Source organism: Lepidothrix coronata, unplaced genomic scaffold, assembly GCF_001604755.1.
Source record: "Lepidothrix coronata isolate B3197 unplaced genomic scaffold, Lepidothrix_coronata-1.0 Scaffold0, whole genome shotgun sequence".
NCBI classification, from domain to species: domain Eukaryota; kingdom Metazoa; phylum Chordata; class Aves; order Passeriformes; family Pipridae; genus Lepidothrix; species Lepidothrix coronata.
The window spans coordinates 18881558-18900437 of NW_016690180.1; the positions used below are offsets into that span (position 1 = coordinate 18881558).

An 18880-nucleotide genomic window follows, 5' to 3' on the forward strand; every position below is an offset into this window, starting at 1 on the left:
CCCTCTGGATGGCATCCTGCCCTTCAAGTGTGGCAACTGCACCACTCATCTGCAAACTTGCTGAGGGTGCACTCGATCCCTTCATCTGTGTCATTAATGAAGATATTAAATAACTGATCCCAATATGGACTCCTGAGGGACACCGCTTGTCACTGATGTTCACTGGGACTTCATGCATTCTATGTCATCAGGACTATGCATGGTATGTGCTGACAAGAGGCCGGTCAAGGGGATAAATATATCTGAATTACCGCTAGATGTCAGGTTGTCAACACTTAGGAGCATGAATACTGAGAAAATAAACTTCTTAATCATGTGCTTGTGGACATAGCTGAAGACCATTTAAAATGTCCTCAGTCTGTCATTTTGGCTCTCATTTAATTGTGTCTTATAATGGAAAGGATTATTGGAGCTATACTGTATTCTAACAGAAAAACAGTTTCTGATATGCTTCTCATCAATACTTGGGATACATGTCAAACTGAGTTGAAATGGCTTAGCAATGTTAGCTAAGGATGGTCATGATGGAGAATGAAGAGAGCACTCTTTCTTTCTACTTTATTCTTTGTTATGCTAAAGCAGAGTAGAGTAATTTCCTTCTGCTACTACCTGAGCTCTCTGTAACTGAACACTAACACTGGTGGCTTGTCACGGTTTCGCTAAATTCACAAATACAATAATTTATTTTGCTTTAGTTATTCTTTAAGAGCACGTTGTCTTTAAGTGTGAATCTAGGAATGTAGCCTTACTTGCTCTATAGTTCGCCACATGATCTAAGAAGTGGCAATACATGGTACAGGAAATTCCCCTCATGTGTTTAAAAAAACATGAATGTACATATGTAACATCAAACAACTTCATAATAAATGATGAAACATTACTGCTGCATATTTTCTATTCTGAAATTTTAACCGGGATTTAAAACTGATTACCAGTGGTTGATTTGGATATCCTGAAGCTTTTTTTGTCCTTGTCCATAAGGGTGAGAAATGAAATGAATTTTTTAATTGTTTGGGATTACTGTTGAAACTGCTGTAAAATGCTGTCTCCCTTGCTTGCATCTCTGACAGTCAGTTGATGAGGGATGAGGATGAAGAGCAGCAGCCACAGTCATTCGTCTCACTCCTAACAGCCTTGAACAGCTGCGGCAGCAGAGATAACAGATTAGAGGGGAGGCCAATGAGAATAGGAAGAATAAGCAGAGGGGAAAAATAGTTATCAGCCTGTCACCCAGTCTCAGAAATTAGTGGAAGAAAAATGTTTATTATTATAGCACAAGCGGAAATTTAAAGCCCAAGGTGTCCCTTCTCCATTTAATCCTGTTGTCTGGTGAGGTACATAAACCAAGCAGGTAATAAATGTCTGGAGGATTAGCTTGAGACATGCTTTAATATTTAGGCTTGAATTAAGGTCCTTAATTCCCACTTGAGAATAACTGTCTATAAAGGCCCCCTAAGATCTGAAGCACTGAAGATGAGATGTGTGTGCTGTCTTACACATAGGTGACCAGTGATGTGTCATGGCAGTGTGGAAGTATGCAATGCGGGAAATACAAGATGAAACCTGTCTGAGATTCTGGACAAAAGTCTGAAAACTCAGCGATTATTTCCAGGTTGCTAATGGGTGTGATAAAGAATTTAGATCAATGAATGCTTGACTGCATTTTAATCCATTGATGACAGCGCCAAGTGGTATCTCATAACTAGATTTTCCAGCAAATACTGTGTTCTGGTCATTTAGGCAGTATTTTGTGTATTTAGAAGCATAGAAGAACATACTTGAGTTGCTGGAGTGTTATTGGCAAGAAACTGAGAAATTATGATTATCTATGTCCTGTTTTTTTCTGCTTTAAATTTATTGTACTGAAGAATTTCCTTGTTTCTTCCCCCATAAATACATCACTTCTTGTGTTTTGGAAGCTTGTGCTTCCTCTGACCCTTCCTGAGCCTGTACTGAAAGCTGAATTTATGTACCCCAAGACATGTCTTTTTTCGTGTGTACATGCTATCTCATTCTTCTTGAATCCTGCGCTTTTTGTTCCCCTCTTCTGGAGGATTTGTTCTTTTCTTTTTGCTCCATTTTTTCAGGCTTAAAAGTATTTTGAAACTTCTATTTTAAAATGAGGGGTATTATACTGTATTATGCCATACACACCCTATACAACTGCAACCACAAGCATTGTTATTCACCTGTGCTTAGTCAGAGATGATGGAAGCTGACACAGAGTCAAATACTTTAATTTATTTTTTTGTATTTTTTTTTTGGCCAGATCAATTTTTATGTGTTCTTCTGAACATTTCTGTTTCTTTTTTCCTAAAATCAGTAGCTAGAACCCCACAGAATATAGGAAGTGCTTGATAAAGAGAACCCTTTGGATTTGGAGGTGACTTGCCCACAAAGAAATCATTGTAATGGTTATTAACAGATGTAATAAGCAATAACAGTATCTTCACAGATTTTTCTAATAGCTCTGTCTTCTAAAGAGACTTTTTTGGACTTGCTAATTGTGATATTGTTTTAGGTTTTACCCTATTTTTCAGTAATTTAAGGTGTTTTTTTAGTAAGCTGAAAAATGTGATGCTTTCTTCCTGAAGCAAGCTGTATGCGTCATCTCTGGAGACAGGGCACCAAAGCAGAAAAAAAGACTGCCCTGTCTGGGAGGGCAAGTCATAGGACTTTGTGTGTAGTCAGAATTCTTTTGTGTTACAGTACTTATAAAGATACAAGGGCTCCCTGAAGCAACATCTCAGCCTTGGCCATATTGATCACCATAACTGGTGTACTCTGGCCTGAAATCAGGAGGCCTGGAGACACACCATCTATAACGCAGCTGACGCCTTTGAGAACACACGCAGGATCACTCGAGGAGAAAAGACAACGCAGAAAGAATCGTGCCTTGCAGAATATACCACCTAAGGAGTCTTTCTGCTGTGCCTTTTGTAATTGGACATGTCTATCTCGTATTGGCCTTTTTAGCCAACAGTGTGCCTGTAACAAATGTGGATAGAGCCTTTCCCAAATCTTCGTTCACGAAGCCTAGCCACGAATGAACAGTACTTATGGTTTTGGTAACTGCTGATACATCCTGCTGGTCCCTTTTAAGGTGGCAGTGTGAAAGACTGGTAGGAACCTCCTAGCTAAGGCATAATAGTCTTGAAACACTTTTTTTCTTCCTATTACTGAACCCAGTGTATAGCAATTTGGATATCCACAATCTGTAGAAAATGAAATGCACCTTGCTAATACCTTGAAAAGACAGATGGGTATATTGTCTTCATTTTTGTACCAGGAGGTGCTGGTTCTTTTTGAGTCCCAGAAGGAAAGCACAAATTTTATCGAGAAAGATGATTATTTTATTAACATATTGGGAAAGGTGATAGTAAGTCATGACTTAAGTCCCCTCTGCTGCTTGGAACCTTGAGGTGAGGCAGCATCGGACAGACCAGGCCACAGCCTGCTGCAGAAACCCTGTCTGTGGTGTCGTTCCCAGCTGGTTAAATGATTTGTGGAAAAGATTATCTAACCCAAAAATCAATAAATTATAGAACCTCAGAATGAGTAGATACCTGTGTATGCAAGCAAAGGTTTCTTTGGAGTTGACAGCTTTTTTTTTTTTATCTAGATATAAAGGAGAGGTTCACCAATTACGTGCTGCTACTAATTGTATGTCTAAGAAATATGGAACAGTTCTCATGGAATCCAGGTGAGTAAACTAGTAGAAAAATTAAATAAAACATGACAAATTCCTGTCCAATCAGCAACTGTATCTCTTGCTTCTTTCCTTAATCTGAAAGATAAAGGTAACTAAAACATTTAATTAAGGAATCTTAATTTTGTCAAATACCTTAGGTTCTCATTTTTCTATTTCTGGCATTCTTTTAAGAGTGACTCTATCCTCTGCTAGAAATATATGTCATTATGCCATAAACGTGCACAGTTATATTTCACGTAGTGTCTGGAATGATTTCTTCCCTGCCCTTTCCTTTCCTTGGGGTACACAGACAATGAAAGATTCCCTAGAAAATGTTATTTTGTGAGGCTGGAATTTGATAAAGATGTTAAAAATACCATTCTTAATGTAATATTGATTATACTTAGGATTTTAATACCATATTGAATAAATATTGAGTAAAATATTGATTTTTATTTTATTAAAACATTGCTTTAATAATTTTGAGCCTCATCTATGTGGTGTATTTTGCTTTAATGTTACCAGTCTACCTAAATTTTAGCGTCAAAAACTGCAGGTGCTCTGCCTATTCCTTATATGTACTGAACCTGTACTATCTAGTATTTGCAGAGGTTTTTTTTCCTAATAGAGATAAAGCCTTACAAAGTAAAGACTTTGGAACCTTATCCTAACTGTGGTGAGATTGTATAGCACTGATAAGTTTCTAGAACAGTGATGGAATAAGGAAGATGCACACTATGTGCTGAGTGGTGATGTAAAGTCATGGACTCTCAGACTCTTGAAGATTTTTTGCAGTTGAGCAGAAGTGTTATAATCTTTATTTTGTATCCTGGCATTAAATTAAATGGCCTAACATGTTTCTTCCCAACCTACAGATCATCTTTGGGTGTTATTCCCGGATGTTTGCATGGTGGTTGCTTCAGAAATTGCAGTGGATATTGTGAAACACGCCTTTATAACAAAATTCAATGACATCACAGCAGATGTAGGTATCCTATTTGGAATGCTGAGTGCTCTTTTAAGTTGTAGTTTATTTTCCTAATTTTTTTTTTAAGTATTAAAATTTTTTCCAGTGCAGAAAATGTAAAAATAGTTATTTTTATATATAACATATAATTTGGAAAATCTTGGTGATTTCCTGATACAATATACTTCTGAGGATCTTTTAAATGGGGAAGTAACACCTCTGCTTCTAAATTAGTAGTTCCAGATCCATAAATTATTGCAAGTGTTGTGTAACAGCTCACATAATAGCTACGATTCACAAAACTGGCAGATCCTTTTGTGAAGTGATCATTAGTTAAATTGATGGAAGATTGCTTGTTCTGCAGTCTAGACAGAGCTTGTACCATTTCCTAACAAAATAGTTTGTAGGTTAAAATTCGGACTTTTGGAAAAACAGACCTTGTTAGGCTATTTTAACTGTGCTCTTGCATGTGTGTTAAAAGTGGAATCTGAAATCAGATATTTTTTTCCACTGTCCCTGGAGCACTAATATGAAGTAGGTTATGTTGGTTTCCCACTCCTGAAATTTCTTGGACCGCATATATTATCCAGTCCCTCTTTTAAAGCAGTAGATGAGGTTACTTCTTGTGTGTTGCAGCGTGATACACTGGCCATTTGTCTTCCACATTGTGTGAATTCAGATGCACTTGATAAATTTGTGAAGATGTGAGTTAGTGTCTTTTCACTATTAAAACCACTTTTCAGGAAATGAGATCAAAACTTGTGGAGTGCTGTCTTTTTCAACAGCTCTAAAGTAACTGCATTGTGCAGTAGAGAAACAAGTGTAATAGATGCACTTAATAAGCTCCCTTATGCCAGAGGCATTTATGCATGCCCTACTTTCATATAGAGAGTGTGGAAAAGAGCAGTAATGAAGTCATGATAGCCAAAAATGTAGCATGCTTCAGAGTGCTGAAACAGCTGGAGGATGGGGGTAGTGACTGGCAATTTTGCAAGGTTTATTTAACAAACTTTGTATCTTTTTATATGAAGTTCTAAAGATTTATGGTTGCTAGGTCAGACTTTTTCCAGAATCTTTAACACCTGCAGTGCAAGTTGTCCTGCCACTTATCCTTAGAATAGACACTTTTCTGTCTTAATTTGCAGAACTGTTAAAATTTAAAGAGAAGGAAAAACTTCATCTTCTGATGCAATTTGCTTTTTTTGTGGGTTCACTTGCTTGGTGCATAAGAAAGCTCTTTCATTTGTTTAATTTGATGGTAGTGCTAGCTTTCCTGTAGCTTAAAACCAATTATGAACTGTGAGGGGAAAAAAGTAAATGTGATTTGTCTTATTTTGTATTTCTGATGAGCCTGAAATTCATTAACTTTATAAAACCTCATTCAGTTCCTAAAACATAGTTTTGTTTGTTTGTTGTATATATATGCAAGGTGCTTTATTGCCGGAATAGAGGCTCATCTCTTGAAGGGTGCAGTCAGACCTCAGAAAAAATGGCTTTGACTTTTTATTTATAAACTTTTGACTTTTTTATTATAAACTTGAGTTTATAATATTCTATGGAAATATTTTATTAATAGCTGTGTTGCTTTTATAAAGTGTGGTAACAAATTAATCACACATCTGATGTGCTGGATGTTTTCCAGGTCTACAGTGAATACAGAGCCAGTCTTGCATTTGACCTTGTTAGCAGCCGCCAGAAAAATGTAAGCCTGAAAATAAAAGGAACTTTCTTGTATTAACTAACATAGTTGTTGGGGGGGATATTGGAAAAAATACTAAAGAAATACATACAGTACTATTACATTCCTACACTGCTGAAATTCTACTATGCTTTTTTTTAATAAGAGAGAACGAATATTTCCTTGTGATTTATATTATTATTTTTGTCCGGTTGTTTAGGTCAGTTCAGGCTTTATTTAATATATTGTTCAGAGGTCTCTTCCAAATACACTTATACTAAGCAGATGATTGTAACATCCTTTTTGTGATGATTGTAACATAACCTTTTTGAGATACATGAAAAGTAAGCAAGCTTAACCGGATGTTCTTGAGATAATTTTAGATTCCTGTTCTTTTCACAGTATTTTAACTGTGTTGGGTTAAAACACAGGATTCATTTGGACTTTCTGTTTCTTCACAGAGAACGTGCACAGATGTATAGGGGTGTTTGCACCATGCATGCTACTGTTATGGCATGGGTATTTATAGAACACGCAGACCGCTCGTGTTTTTATTTAGTACAATTTTTTAGAAGACTATTTACAGCACACCTTTCCTGGAGGAGGGCTCGTTAGGGTTCACTGGTTAGGGTTCCACTCATCAGCACTATAGATACATGCTTTAACTGTTAAATGAACTTTATTACAATAATTTCTGTAGTTTTCTTGGGTATGTTTCTAGGGCTGTTGTGAGGAATGAAGTAGTTAAACCTCATAAAGAAGTTAGGCATCTTCAGTTACAAATAATTAATTATTAATAATTTGGTAATAGTAAAAACCCCAAGTTTTTTAGTTTTGATAACTCTATTACTTTTCCTAAGGATCCTCTGTGGGAAGTGAAGTAGCATCATTTAGGCACTAACCTCTGGTGCGATGTTCAGTACTGCAGGCAAGCTGTCATGCAAACTGTTTTGACTGTTCAAATGTAAACACATTTTCAAAATTATTTTAACACAGTTATCTTAAGGCTAATTATAGATGTTTGTCAAATAGTTTAAATTGCTAGTGTGGCAGATAATTGTTTTATCCCTGTTACAGTTTTTTCTGTAGACCATTTGAAGATCAGTCAAATTAATACAAAAAGATCTCTAAGCTACTAATAATGTACCGATAAAATATCACAGTGCCTTTGGATTCAGTATCCTAATTGCTCTCGATTTAGGGATTTGTATTATACTCCAGTTTCTCTTGATTGAGAGCACTGAAGCTAATCTTACTGGTCATGGCAGTATCACATTTTTGTCTGAGAGTACAGCTGTCTCCGTTTGAATTCCAAAATGTGAATAGGTACACTTTATGCCAGTATAGTGTTTGTTAACAGATCTTTATTCTTATCTAGAGGGTGTGCCAAGCTAAAATAAGCTCATTCCTTTGCATAAGTAGTTCATTATTCTTCCTCTTTTTTTCCTAGGCATATACGGATTATAGTGATTCAGTTTCCAGAAGAATGGGTTTCATTCCTCTTCCACTTGCTGTTTTAGTAAGTTGTATCTTTCCTATCAGTCTTCTGTCAATAAGATCTCACTTTTGAGACTATGAGACTCTGAGATAGCTGACTAGATGTTTTGAGGATGAAATTATCATGTTAAGGAACTGAAATGATGCTGGACGGTTAAGTTAGCATTCGGTGTAACCTCTATCACATACTACTTATGACTTCACAAATGCATTACTGGTTCTTAGAACACAGAATGCCTTTCGTAGAAAATCGAATATATATTAATTTGGTAGAATTTGTAAGAATTTGAATTGTACTAATGGAATTAAACTACATCTGTGTTTATTAAACATATATTACTTTTGGCAGTTATCCTATTCATTCATTTGGAATAGTCAAAGCAGCTGGTTGCCAGAAGGTTAGCAGTAGTGCAGCAGTTTATTTAGGTTTTTCATAGTAGTCCTTGCGGTTGTCCCCGTGATGGCATGCTTAATGACTCAATATTCTTTTATATGGGGCACTGAGCTTTTGAGCTGTTGTAGAATACATCATTCTGAAATAGTTGACTGTTACTTGTACATGCTACTGTAAAATGAATCACTTCATTAATGGAACTTTGTCCACATGCTGTCTGTCTTGAATTAACTATTGGAGAATGTTTTCTGTAAATAGCTGCTCTAATTTTCCCTATACACACATGTAGATAAGCAGTAGTTATCATAATGCTGGGAATGTGTACTTGTTTTGCCAGCAAATATGCTAATTCACAGTTTTCCTGGAAGAATATCAATATGAATTAACTTAAATATAATGTTCTCCCATTGAGATGGGGGAAATACTGTTCACAGGCTTTATGTAGGTTTGTACTCAGGATTTAAAACAAACAAAAAATCAAATCAGAACTAAACCAACAAAACCCCAAAAAGAAGCACCACAAAAAACCCCACAAACAACTATGATCCTAATCATTATTTCTTTTATAATGAGGTAAAGTACATCCCGTCAGAATTTAATTGAAATGCTTTTTTCAAGTTATTTGTGTTCTGGCATGATATGATATGCTGGAGACTAATAGGTTTAAAATAAAGTGCTTTGCTAACTTGAAACCCTAACTGTGAACTAATGAAATAAAACTGGAGTTTCAGGATCATTTGCTAGTGAAACTTGAGAGTCATATGCCTAGTCCACAAAGCAGTTTTGTATTCATAAGGTTAGCTTGGTGCAAAACACCGATTCTGTTTTGCTGCATCAGAATCTCTTGCTATTTTCCTCAAAATTTGTTAACTCACCTTCCAGCCCTTGAGTTTTGGAGACTTTTTTTACTTGAAAGTCAGTGGTGAAGGAAACGTTATCAGACTCCAGTTTTGGCAAAGCAGTATAATACTTATTCAACCCAAAATCTTGAATAGTTGATACTACCACGGAGAACATTAGAATAAATTTCTGTTAATGTAAATGTTTCTACTTTTTCTCGAATTTACCAAATAAGAAATGTCTGTTATGATGTTCTATTTATAACTGTGTGCTAAGTTTTAACTGATTAACTTTTATTCTTAAAACAGCTCATAAGAGTCGTAACAAGCTCAATAAAAGTACAAGGAGTCCTAGCTTATGTTTGTGTTGTGCTGTTCTACTGTGGGTAAGTAAATGCATACAACTGAAAAGTATTCACCATTATTTGATCAGATATATGAAAGAAGCTTCTGTTGACACTTCTAGATATCATTGTAAACATAGTTTATGTTCAGTAGAACATAAATGTAAAACCCTTATGCTCATAATCTGAAATTAAGAGTGCAGATTTATCCCTAAATACTGTAACTGCATTGAGGGATTATAGCCCTCAATAAGTAACTTCATTAATGAAAATAACTAATGGAAAAACGATTGTGAGAATTTATAACAGACAAACACCATACTTCTGTGTAAAAAGGAAAATTGAGTTCTAAGGAATAAAGCTTTCTGTGAAAAAATTCAGTAAGACAACAAAAATAAGCAGTTTAAGTGCTCTGAACAGATTGTGAATTTTTATCTCTGGTAGTTAAATGCAAGGTTTACTTTGTGTTAGGAAACTGCTGAAAAAAAAAGTAAATGCAAGGCTCACCTGTCTGGGAAGGGTGAGGTTAATAAGTAATCTCAGTTAAGGAATATAATGTCCTGTGGCAATTTGTTTTCCAAAACCAATGCTTTGCAAGTATCCCTTTGCTGCCCAGTCCATTTATACTCGTGTTATCTTTAGCTTCTCACCAGTCGGTATGTACTTCTGAGATACACATAGTTGTCCTTTAAATGCAATCTAGTTTGCCTGTCTCAAGGCACTTGCTGTAGACTGCATGAGGATGGCCAGTTTCTAGGAAAACTGTCAGTGTTTGTTGTCTCTCAGTACTGATACATATTGGAATCATCCTAAAATTAATCATAAAGAATTAAGTGATTCAAGTTGCTACAAAGAACCTGCCCTGCATTATTGTGGGAATATATCTTCCAGTGTCCTACCAAGTTGTGCTTATAATTGAAGGCAGCAAGGCTTGGGAAGTGAAAGACTTCTAGGTCTGGGGGAGTGGTTCTGCAGGTATACAGGAAGAGAGGAGACTACTGTTTTACAATAGCTTATGAAAAGAACAAGATTTCTGCACATTTTTCATTAATAGGTAGACTCTTATCTCTAATCTGACCTTTATCTGCAAAAAAAAAGTAGCACTTGATCAGATGTGTCTAGTCCACATCAGTGTAGGGACACATCTTTTTAGTGTCAGACAACTAGGGCTTTGAGATATTGCATATAGGCCAAATATTAAAATTTCAGCCACATTCCTTTGCACCATACTTTGATTTCTTCCCCAGCATACTCCATGCTGTGCCTGTGTTCTCCCTAAAGCCAGCTCTATATAACTGAAAGCACTAGCCCCTAATCATCACATTCAAGCTGGTATACCAAGCTCAGCACTTTCATTCTGCACACTGGTTTCTCCTTTTTCCCAACTTATGTAATATTTTCCTACTGTTCTACTGCTGCAACCCAGTCCTGGATTTTTTGCTGTTGCTGTGGCTTGGAGAATGGAGGGCAGGAAGAAATAAAGTGATTAACATGAAGTATTAAATGCTGCTCCTTGAAGGCATAGGTCACAAGAATAAATACATTTTGGTCTATTTTGTCCTTGTTGAAAAATGAGAACAGAGTTTTACTTCTGCCATGAAGTCAGATTTGGAGCTAACTTACCTCTTGGATCTTTCAAGTATTTTGTGTTATGAACACAAATTTCAGCTTTTCATCAAATTATTATAGCATAGATATGTGAGAAATGACGTGATAAAATCTGAAACAGTTAACTGGGCAAAGGATTGAGCCTGTAATTTGTTTTGTATTGATAATTAACAACTGTAGTACTGTAAGTTATAGTATTAAAGTCTTGCCCAGCATATGAAACTTGAGTTTTCTTTTTCTAGAATTTTGAACAACTACAAACTTATATTGTTGTTAGAAATTTGAGCCTGGGGTGGGCTGGCAGAATAGAATGAAGGAAAATTGCTAGAAACACTTGCATAATTTTCCAGGAGAAGCTGGAACTGATACAGTAAAGTGTTGATTTATGGCCTTTTCAACTTCTGATCTCATTAAATCAGAGACAAATCATGCTGTAAAAACCTACTCTCAGAACAAAAACATATTACATAAGAAGTATAAGAAAAACACCTCTAAAACATTAAACATGGAGAGTTTCTCAACTCTTTGAAGTAAAATCTGCCCCAATAATCTAATACAATTGTAGAGAAGCACAGCTTTCAACTTCTATAAAATTATGTTTTCTTTGCGGTTGCTTGGATACTAAAATGTCACTTTCTTCAGAGTACTGAAAGTGGTGTGCTCTGCTCATTCCTCCATTTCTCTAAATTTCTTCTACAAGTAAATGTATTGCATAAAATTCCCTTAAAAGTGTTTTTGTGTCTGACAAGTTCTGATTACATTAATGCAGTGAGAGAGAGTGAAGCTGCTGCTGAAGTGTGGTTGGGTTACTTTATGATTAAGCAGTTAGACCTGCTCCATGGATCTGTGAATGTTCACTCCAAGTTGGCTTTTTCGTCTGTTAGTGATGTACATAATAAACAGACTTTTCAGAGAGTGGAGAATGAATTTAGAGTCTACATTTGGTTCACTGTTGTTACATAGCTTGATTTGCCTACAGAGTGTTTCATTCATCCTACAGAGAATAGATCATTGTTTCCTTGTCGTTCTGCAGTGAGCCTTCACTCACTGCAGTGGACATTGGTCTGTGAGTCATGTGTTAGCTAGTAATGGAACTTAGATATTACAAGGCTTATTTGAGTGGTAAATCTAAAAGCACTAGGTGGTAGATGAGACCTTCCTGTTCTTCAAATGAAAAGACATGTAAAAGGGATTCAGCAGTTTGCCGAAGTCTTGTGCTGCAAATTAGTGATAGTAGAAAAGGAGTCTGCCACCAGCTGGATTGTGCTGTGACGGTTAATGCAGTGCTGCTACTTTGGATTTGTTGAGTTTTATGCTCTGTCTTCTGTGATGTGAAAAAGGACTTATTACAATTAGCCTGTAATTTGTGAAAGCTAGATATTGGACTTGGCAGTGCTGGGTTAATGGTTGGACTCAATGATCTTGGAGGTCTTTTCCAACCTTATTCTATATTTGCTGTCCTGTGGTTCAAAGTCGACAAGTGATCCTTGGCTGAGCACACTTATGGCTACAGTTCTAAGAGTAGTGCATTTAAATTTGACTGTTGAGAGCCCTTTTTCCTTCTGTGTTTAAATGTTTGGTGTCTTAAATGGCTGCTTAATTGTCCCTGTAGTCCTTTAGTTAAATGATAAAACTTGGTGTTTTTCTCTAGATGCTTTCTGGAGGAAAAAAAATTAAGCATTGAATCTGAAATAAATTGTTAGGAAAAGGAAATTACCTTTTGATCTTGCTATTGAAAGGATTTAATTTGTTAGCTAATCCTTCTAAGACTGCACTAACTATATGCAATTATTTTCCTATAAGTAATTGCAGTATGAATAATATGCAATTATTTTAATATGCTAATGCAAATATGTAAACAATTTTTTTCAGGTTAATATCTCTCAAAGTCCTTAACAGTATTGTATTGCTGGGGAAATCATGTCAATATGTAAAGGAAGCAAAAATGGAGGAGAAATTATTCAATCCTGTCCTGACTGCAACCCCAGGGAAGACAGCTGGCAAACAACAAAGCACGTTTAAATCTACCCAAGGTAAGGTTAATTGCCTTGATTCGTTTTCAGTAAAAATTTTTCAGATTAAATGCTGCAAATTCACCCTCTTGCTGGACCTTAATTGTACCATATCACAGCTGTGAACATAAGTCGGTAAATGTAATAGAATTTATTGCTTTTAGTTCATACATCTTCTTTTGGTAATAAATACTCCTATCTCTGATAAGATCCCACCCTTACACATGGATAAAAACAAAGGTGACAGAAACAAGGGAACAGTGGCAGGCTGTTGTTTGAAAATCATAATTATAGAATGTTTGGGGTTGGAAGAAACCTTTCAGAACACATAGTCCAAACCCCTTTGCCCTGTCACTGCACAAATAAGTAAATATTTACACATCAGCTGTGGCGGTGCTTAAGTTTAGTTAGCAATCTATGTATTTCTGATGGAAATGAATGTCAAACATGGTAGGTTCAGGCACAGGTATAATTAGCTATAATTAATTGTAGTTGTCATGAAAAAATTAATGAAAAGCTTTATGAAATCCAAATAAGAATTTCAACAAGTCTCTACTAACTTTATTTCAAGTCTGTGCAGTGCAGTTTTCTCCTAGAGGCCGTCAGCATTAGCGGTTAATATATAATGGAAATGTGGCATTATTGTACTTGTGTGACACATTAAAGAAGGAAATAGAAACCTTCATTGTTCCAGTCAAATGAATTGGATTGTATCTTCCTCTATGAAAAGCTCAATGAGAGCCCTAGAGAACCTAACAGTGAGGCTTTTATTGTGTTCACTACTGCTTGCCAACGATGAGAACAGCTTGAAATGCAAGGTGCTCGTTAGTCGTCAGAGTGTCTCGCCAGCAATAGGAGAGTTAAGAATCTGTCAGTCTCAGTCATAAATCTCTACATCTCACCTGTGTCAAATCACATCAGGCAGAAACTTGGTGCAGGCATTTATTTTTAAATTCATAGAATTGCTTTACGTTCATGATGAAAGAATGTAATATGAATTGGTGTCAATGTCTTTTGCATTTCACTGGAGGACTATCATGATGATAATGTTTTAATTAAACATTTTAGCACTACAGTTGGGTATGACACTTAATAAGTTGCACTTACTTTATACTGAGCCTTAAACTTACAGTATATAAATCCTGAAGAATATTTTTAACTGAAGTAGCAGAGATGTTTATTTCCTCTTCCCATGGAAAGATTTTGATTGAAAAGTAGCAACCAAAAAGCTTTTGTGGATTTTATTTAGAATATTCTGAGCATTGGTGATTAAAAGGCTTGACTTTACAGTTTTTTGGGATTTTATACTTTTTTAACAGTTCTTTATTTACTAGAAATCAATTATATGAATAATTTTACCTTTCACAGCTTTTGTGTATTTGCATTATTACTACTGGGGTCTACAATCTTAGTTAATCTCTATCTCCCACTCATCAGGTTTTTTTCCATACAGTTGCTCAACCCATCTCTTATTAGAATTATAGTAAGGGAATTAATCTCATCTCCTTTCTGCCAGCTTATAATTTAAGTCAATTTATTTTCTGAAGATTTCTATTTCGTTCACAGAAACGGTTAAAATTTTGAAGAATAAAATTTTAAACTTGCTCTTGAAGGATGAAAGTTCTAATTACTGGTAATCATTTGTGAGCTGACAGCTGATGATGAGTTAGAAAATACTTATGTTTGTAACCAAGTTCTACAATTAGCATTACTTGTCTCCTTTCTCAGTGCAAGTTTATTACCTTAACTTGCATCAGACTGTAGAGCATAATCCATGTACCTTTAAGTAGTAGTTGGTACACTGTGAACAGATGTTCTACAGAAATAAATTTTTGTAGTAATTTGGATAGTTCTACCATTCTGACAAGTAAGGTTCCCTTGGGCTGGTCTCCCATACTCTCTACATCAGTCAGATGTTTACAGATTTCTGTAGAAACAATACCTCTGTCTTTACAAGGAGATAGTAAATAAGAAAAAACATTGCTTTGTCATTTGCTTGTGCATTTTAATTCTTTAAAAATTTTAACAAAATATGGAAACAATACATGGATATTACTTACAGATATCATAGGTTAATGAAGCCAGTGTTCAGTCCCACTGAAGTAAGAGGCAAGAATAAAAATAGACATCTTTAACAGCACTGCTTTAAGAGCCAGTGCTAATAAAGTGCTAATAAAGTGTGTAGCAGTGCATGAGTCATTTATTAGCCATCCCTAGAGAAGGCAGGTTTATTGTACTTCTGTAGAGGATTAGGCACATCTAGTTCCTGCCACAGAGATTCCTTTTGTTCATTTCAGTAGAAAATATTTGTGTGATTCACACGACTGTCAAAAATCTTTTTGCTTAAGCCAAAAAAATGAGCATGTAAACCAGAAAAATACTCTAATTTCTGCTGCTTATGCTCTTGCTCATTATTTGAACTTCTGTAGAATTAACTTTCTATCCATTTACTAAATTAGGAAAGAAAATCTCTTACAGTAAAGCAAATAAGAGGTAGTAGCTTCCAGAAAGCATTCTCTTGCTTCTGCTGATTTGATGCAGTGCACTTTTTTAGAATAGCTTTGCATGAATCTGGATGTTACAAATTGCATCAATATGTCCATGTTAAACTCATGATTGTCTTTGTAATTGTCTTCTGTTCCAACAGGAATTTCCACAGATGAAAACGGATCTACATCAGTTACCAATCAGCCTGTGCATCAGAAGGACAATACGCCATCCTTACTTGTAACAAGCAATTCTGATCAATTTCTGACAACTCCTGATGGAGAAGAAAAAGATATAAGCCAAGACAGTTCAGAATTAAAACACAGGTCTGCAAAGAAAGACTTGTTGGAGATAGACAGGTTTACTATTTGTGGAAACAGAATTGACTAAGATTGTTTGTGGGTTTTTTTTTTAAATCAATGTGCTAAGGATACTGAGCTGTTGGGACAGCAGATGCTACCAGAATGGACAGTTGCCAAAAGGCACATAAATATTTATTTAAAAACTTAAATTATTAATGGCAAAAAAGAATATTAATTTCTTTCTACAAGTAACTTGGCTTGGTATCTGGTCAGGTCAAGTAAGTGATCTTTAGCTTGCCTCTTGGAAAATGTGGTGGATCGTGAGTCTCTAGCCTGGTGGCAGAGCTGCAGTATCACTTTGCTGGAAAACAGACTGGAAAAAAACATAATCCTGTTCTGCGTTATGAAACCATGCTTCCAGAACACTGTTTTTCATGAAGGTTCCTCCAGTGTAAGGATATTCCTGGAAATGTATGACAACTTGACCAGAAGCTTGCCTATCCTGTTACCGTGTTTTATTAGACATCTGCAAGCAGAATTCAAAACTTGTGCTTATATCGACAAACGCATAAAGCATTGGTGCATAACACATACACAAACCAGTAAGTCAAGATAGTTATTCTTGTCAACAGAAACCTTTTCAAGATGTATCTTGAAAATCTTGTAATCAGAATAAAATTTTGCCTTTAAGTGAAAGACTTACTGCATAGTATTTTATCTGAATACTAAACACCAAGGAAAGATCGCAGTAATGAAGGTTCTGCTTAACTGGGCAAATATGAAGCATATCCATTTTATGTGTTGTGTGTCCTGCAAGGCAAATTATTTAGAAAATTACTTTTAAAAGCTGAGGATTTTTTGTTGCTGTGGGAAAAGATCTTAAAGGGACACTTCTAATGTTTAGAAACAGCAATGTTAACTGCAGCAAAGAAGTGTCATGTTGGAACTGTATGTACGGCTTTAACACAGCAGAAAAGAACTGCCTTTTGCATTTGACTCTTAGAAGAATGACATCTGTGTATTAACTTGCCTGAGAACATGCTTGTAAAAGCTAATACTGACAATCAAATCAGAATTATGCATCTTAATTTAATTGATTGGTTGTAGTCAAACTTCAGTAGATCTATAAAGCATTACAATGCATCTTAATTTCTGATGTGAGATGCAGTTGTGAAAGAGTTCACAAAAGACGGTTTTGAATCCTCAGAACAAGAATGGATTAAATTTGAGCTCAAAACTTGGGCTGGAGTCTTGTATCAGAAGAGACCCCTTAGCTAATGATAAATTCTTCATATGTTGTTAAAACACAGCATTAGCTTCCTATGCCTTTCAGACATTTAAGCACCAGTTTCACTTTTCAAGGAAAGGTATCATAAAAGTACTTCAGTGCTGGACAAATGAAGACAATTTGCTCTTTGCTAATTTCATAACTTGTCAGAGTGGGAAAGCCCAAGTTAATTTGCTGTATGAACATTTGAAAGTTTAATGTGTGTGCTAATCCCTGAAACTTGCAGGACTACAGTAATACAGCAAACGGAGACAGTTGGACAGAGTTGTTATGTATCTGAGCAGACTTGGTAATGAGAACTGCAGTACGGGCAATGTGGTCTGCTCAGTGGGAACTTGTTGCTGCAGTCTTTCAGCCTCTCCTCTCCCATTAAGAGTAGTGGGAGTAATGGCCAAAATCTGTAGTTACTGATCAGGGATGAGAGTAAAAAGAAGAGGACTTGTGCTGTGGACAAATTAGAAATTCTTTGATTTTTGATGTATTTTATACTAATTGGAGATGTTCACACGTTGAAATTAAGATTATCTGTCAGTTTGGTGTATCTTACTTCATAATTATTCAGCAGTTGCTAAAGAAAGCTTGAAATTGCTTTCATTTTTTTTCTGTTGAATGACATTCTGTATCAATTTTATAAGTGCATCTTGTGTGAAACTCAATAAAATTCAATTTTGTAATATTTGTTTAAAAAAGGAAAAGTACAGCGTTGAGATTTCTTTTTTAATATTCAGGGTTGGTGATCCTGCAATGTATTTAATGTATTAAATTCTGATTTCCATAAAGTAAGATTCCTGCAAATGTGGGACACAAATGTGCATAAGAACTGGGTTATCAATGGCTTTACTTCAAATCTATTTCTGTAGCAGTTGGTTTATGCCACTTGTAGGAAGAAGGTATTGATGCCAACCTATTATTAATTTTTCATGTAAATGAAAAAATACTGTATCTTAGGGGAGTTGTAATTTGTGTAGTCAGTTACTACAGTTGGTCTACTTACACCTACACAGCAAAGACAAATGTCAATGCAGAATAAGCACAGGCAAATCCTTCCCTGAGCACAAGGTGGTAGCAGTGGAAGGGTAATGGCTGATTGCACTTGGGTCCGAGTCCTGGCCTGGATCCTCCTGGGACTGGGAGCCTTGGTTGGTTTGTTTTGAATTGTGGTACCCAGATCTAAAGCAGTCTAAAGCTGGGCTTTGGGATGCGGCTGGTATCCCTCTGCCTGCTGTGTAGGCATAACTTCATTGACCTGCAGGTCACGATGGTGCAAAGGTGTGCTCGAGGCACTGGTTGTAGAGGGCACTGCAAACACAACACTTCCCCTTAAACTCTGGAAGCCTCATAGGGGATCAGCTGGGCATGAAACATCATTGTTTCCTCTTGCTGCAAGCTCTCTGATTGTTCTCATGTTTTTGTTCGTGATTTATAGGGATTCATTCCTTGAATATCTAGCAGTGAAGGGTCACAGCTGCTTCTCTGGCCCTGGGTGGTCCTCTCAGAACTCTAGAGGTGGCTGAGGAGGAACAAACCACCAAACAGTAAAACCCCAGCAACACCGAATTTCTCATCTATAGATACAGCTGTTTATTCAGGTTTTCCTGAAAAGCTCCTGTCTTAACACTGATATGTGTAAAAGCATCAGAAGTTAAGTAGTGAATAAATGGAGTTCTTCAATTGATAAATCCCTCCAAAATTAAAATCTAGTCAAGCAGTGATATTTGAGCTGAAGTCACAGTTGCCAAATTAATTCCAAATGCACACATTGAGTACAGTATA

General features: G+C 36.0%; 1 protein-coding gene across 4 annotated transcripts in view; it reads left to right on the forward strand.

Moving 5' to 3' along the window:
• Positions 1 to 17802, forward strand: part of TAPT1 (transmembrane anterior posterior transformation 1) — a 50264-nt gene extending 32462 nt beyond the window's left edge. For all 4 annotated transcript variants that reach the window (XM_017830949.1, XM_017830879.1, XM_017831120.1 and 1 more), the window contains 7 exons: positions 3623 to 3703; positions 4567 to 4676; positions 6301 to 6360; positions 7787 to 7855; positions 9376 to 9452; positions 12891 to 13051; positions 15678 to 17802. In XM_017830949.1, coding sequence (XP_017686438.1) covers positions 3623 to 3703; positions 4567 to 4676; positions 6301 to 6360; positions 7787 to 7855; positions 9376 to 9452; positions 12891 to 13051; positions 15678 to 15907 — 788 coding nt within the window. In that variant the 3' untranslated portion in view covers positions 15908 to 17802. The remainder of the gene's footprint in view (positions 1 to 3622; positions 3704 to 4566; positions 4677 to 6300; positions 6361 to 7786; positions 7856 to 9375; positions 9453 to 12890; positions 13052 to 15677) is intronic.
• Positions 17803 to 18880: the final 1078 nt, after the last annotated feature.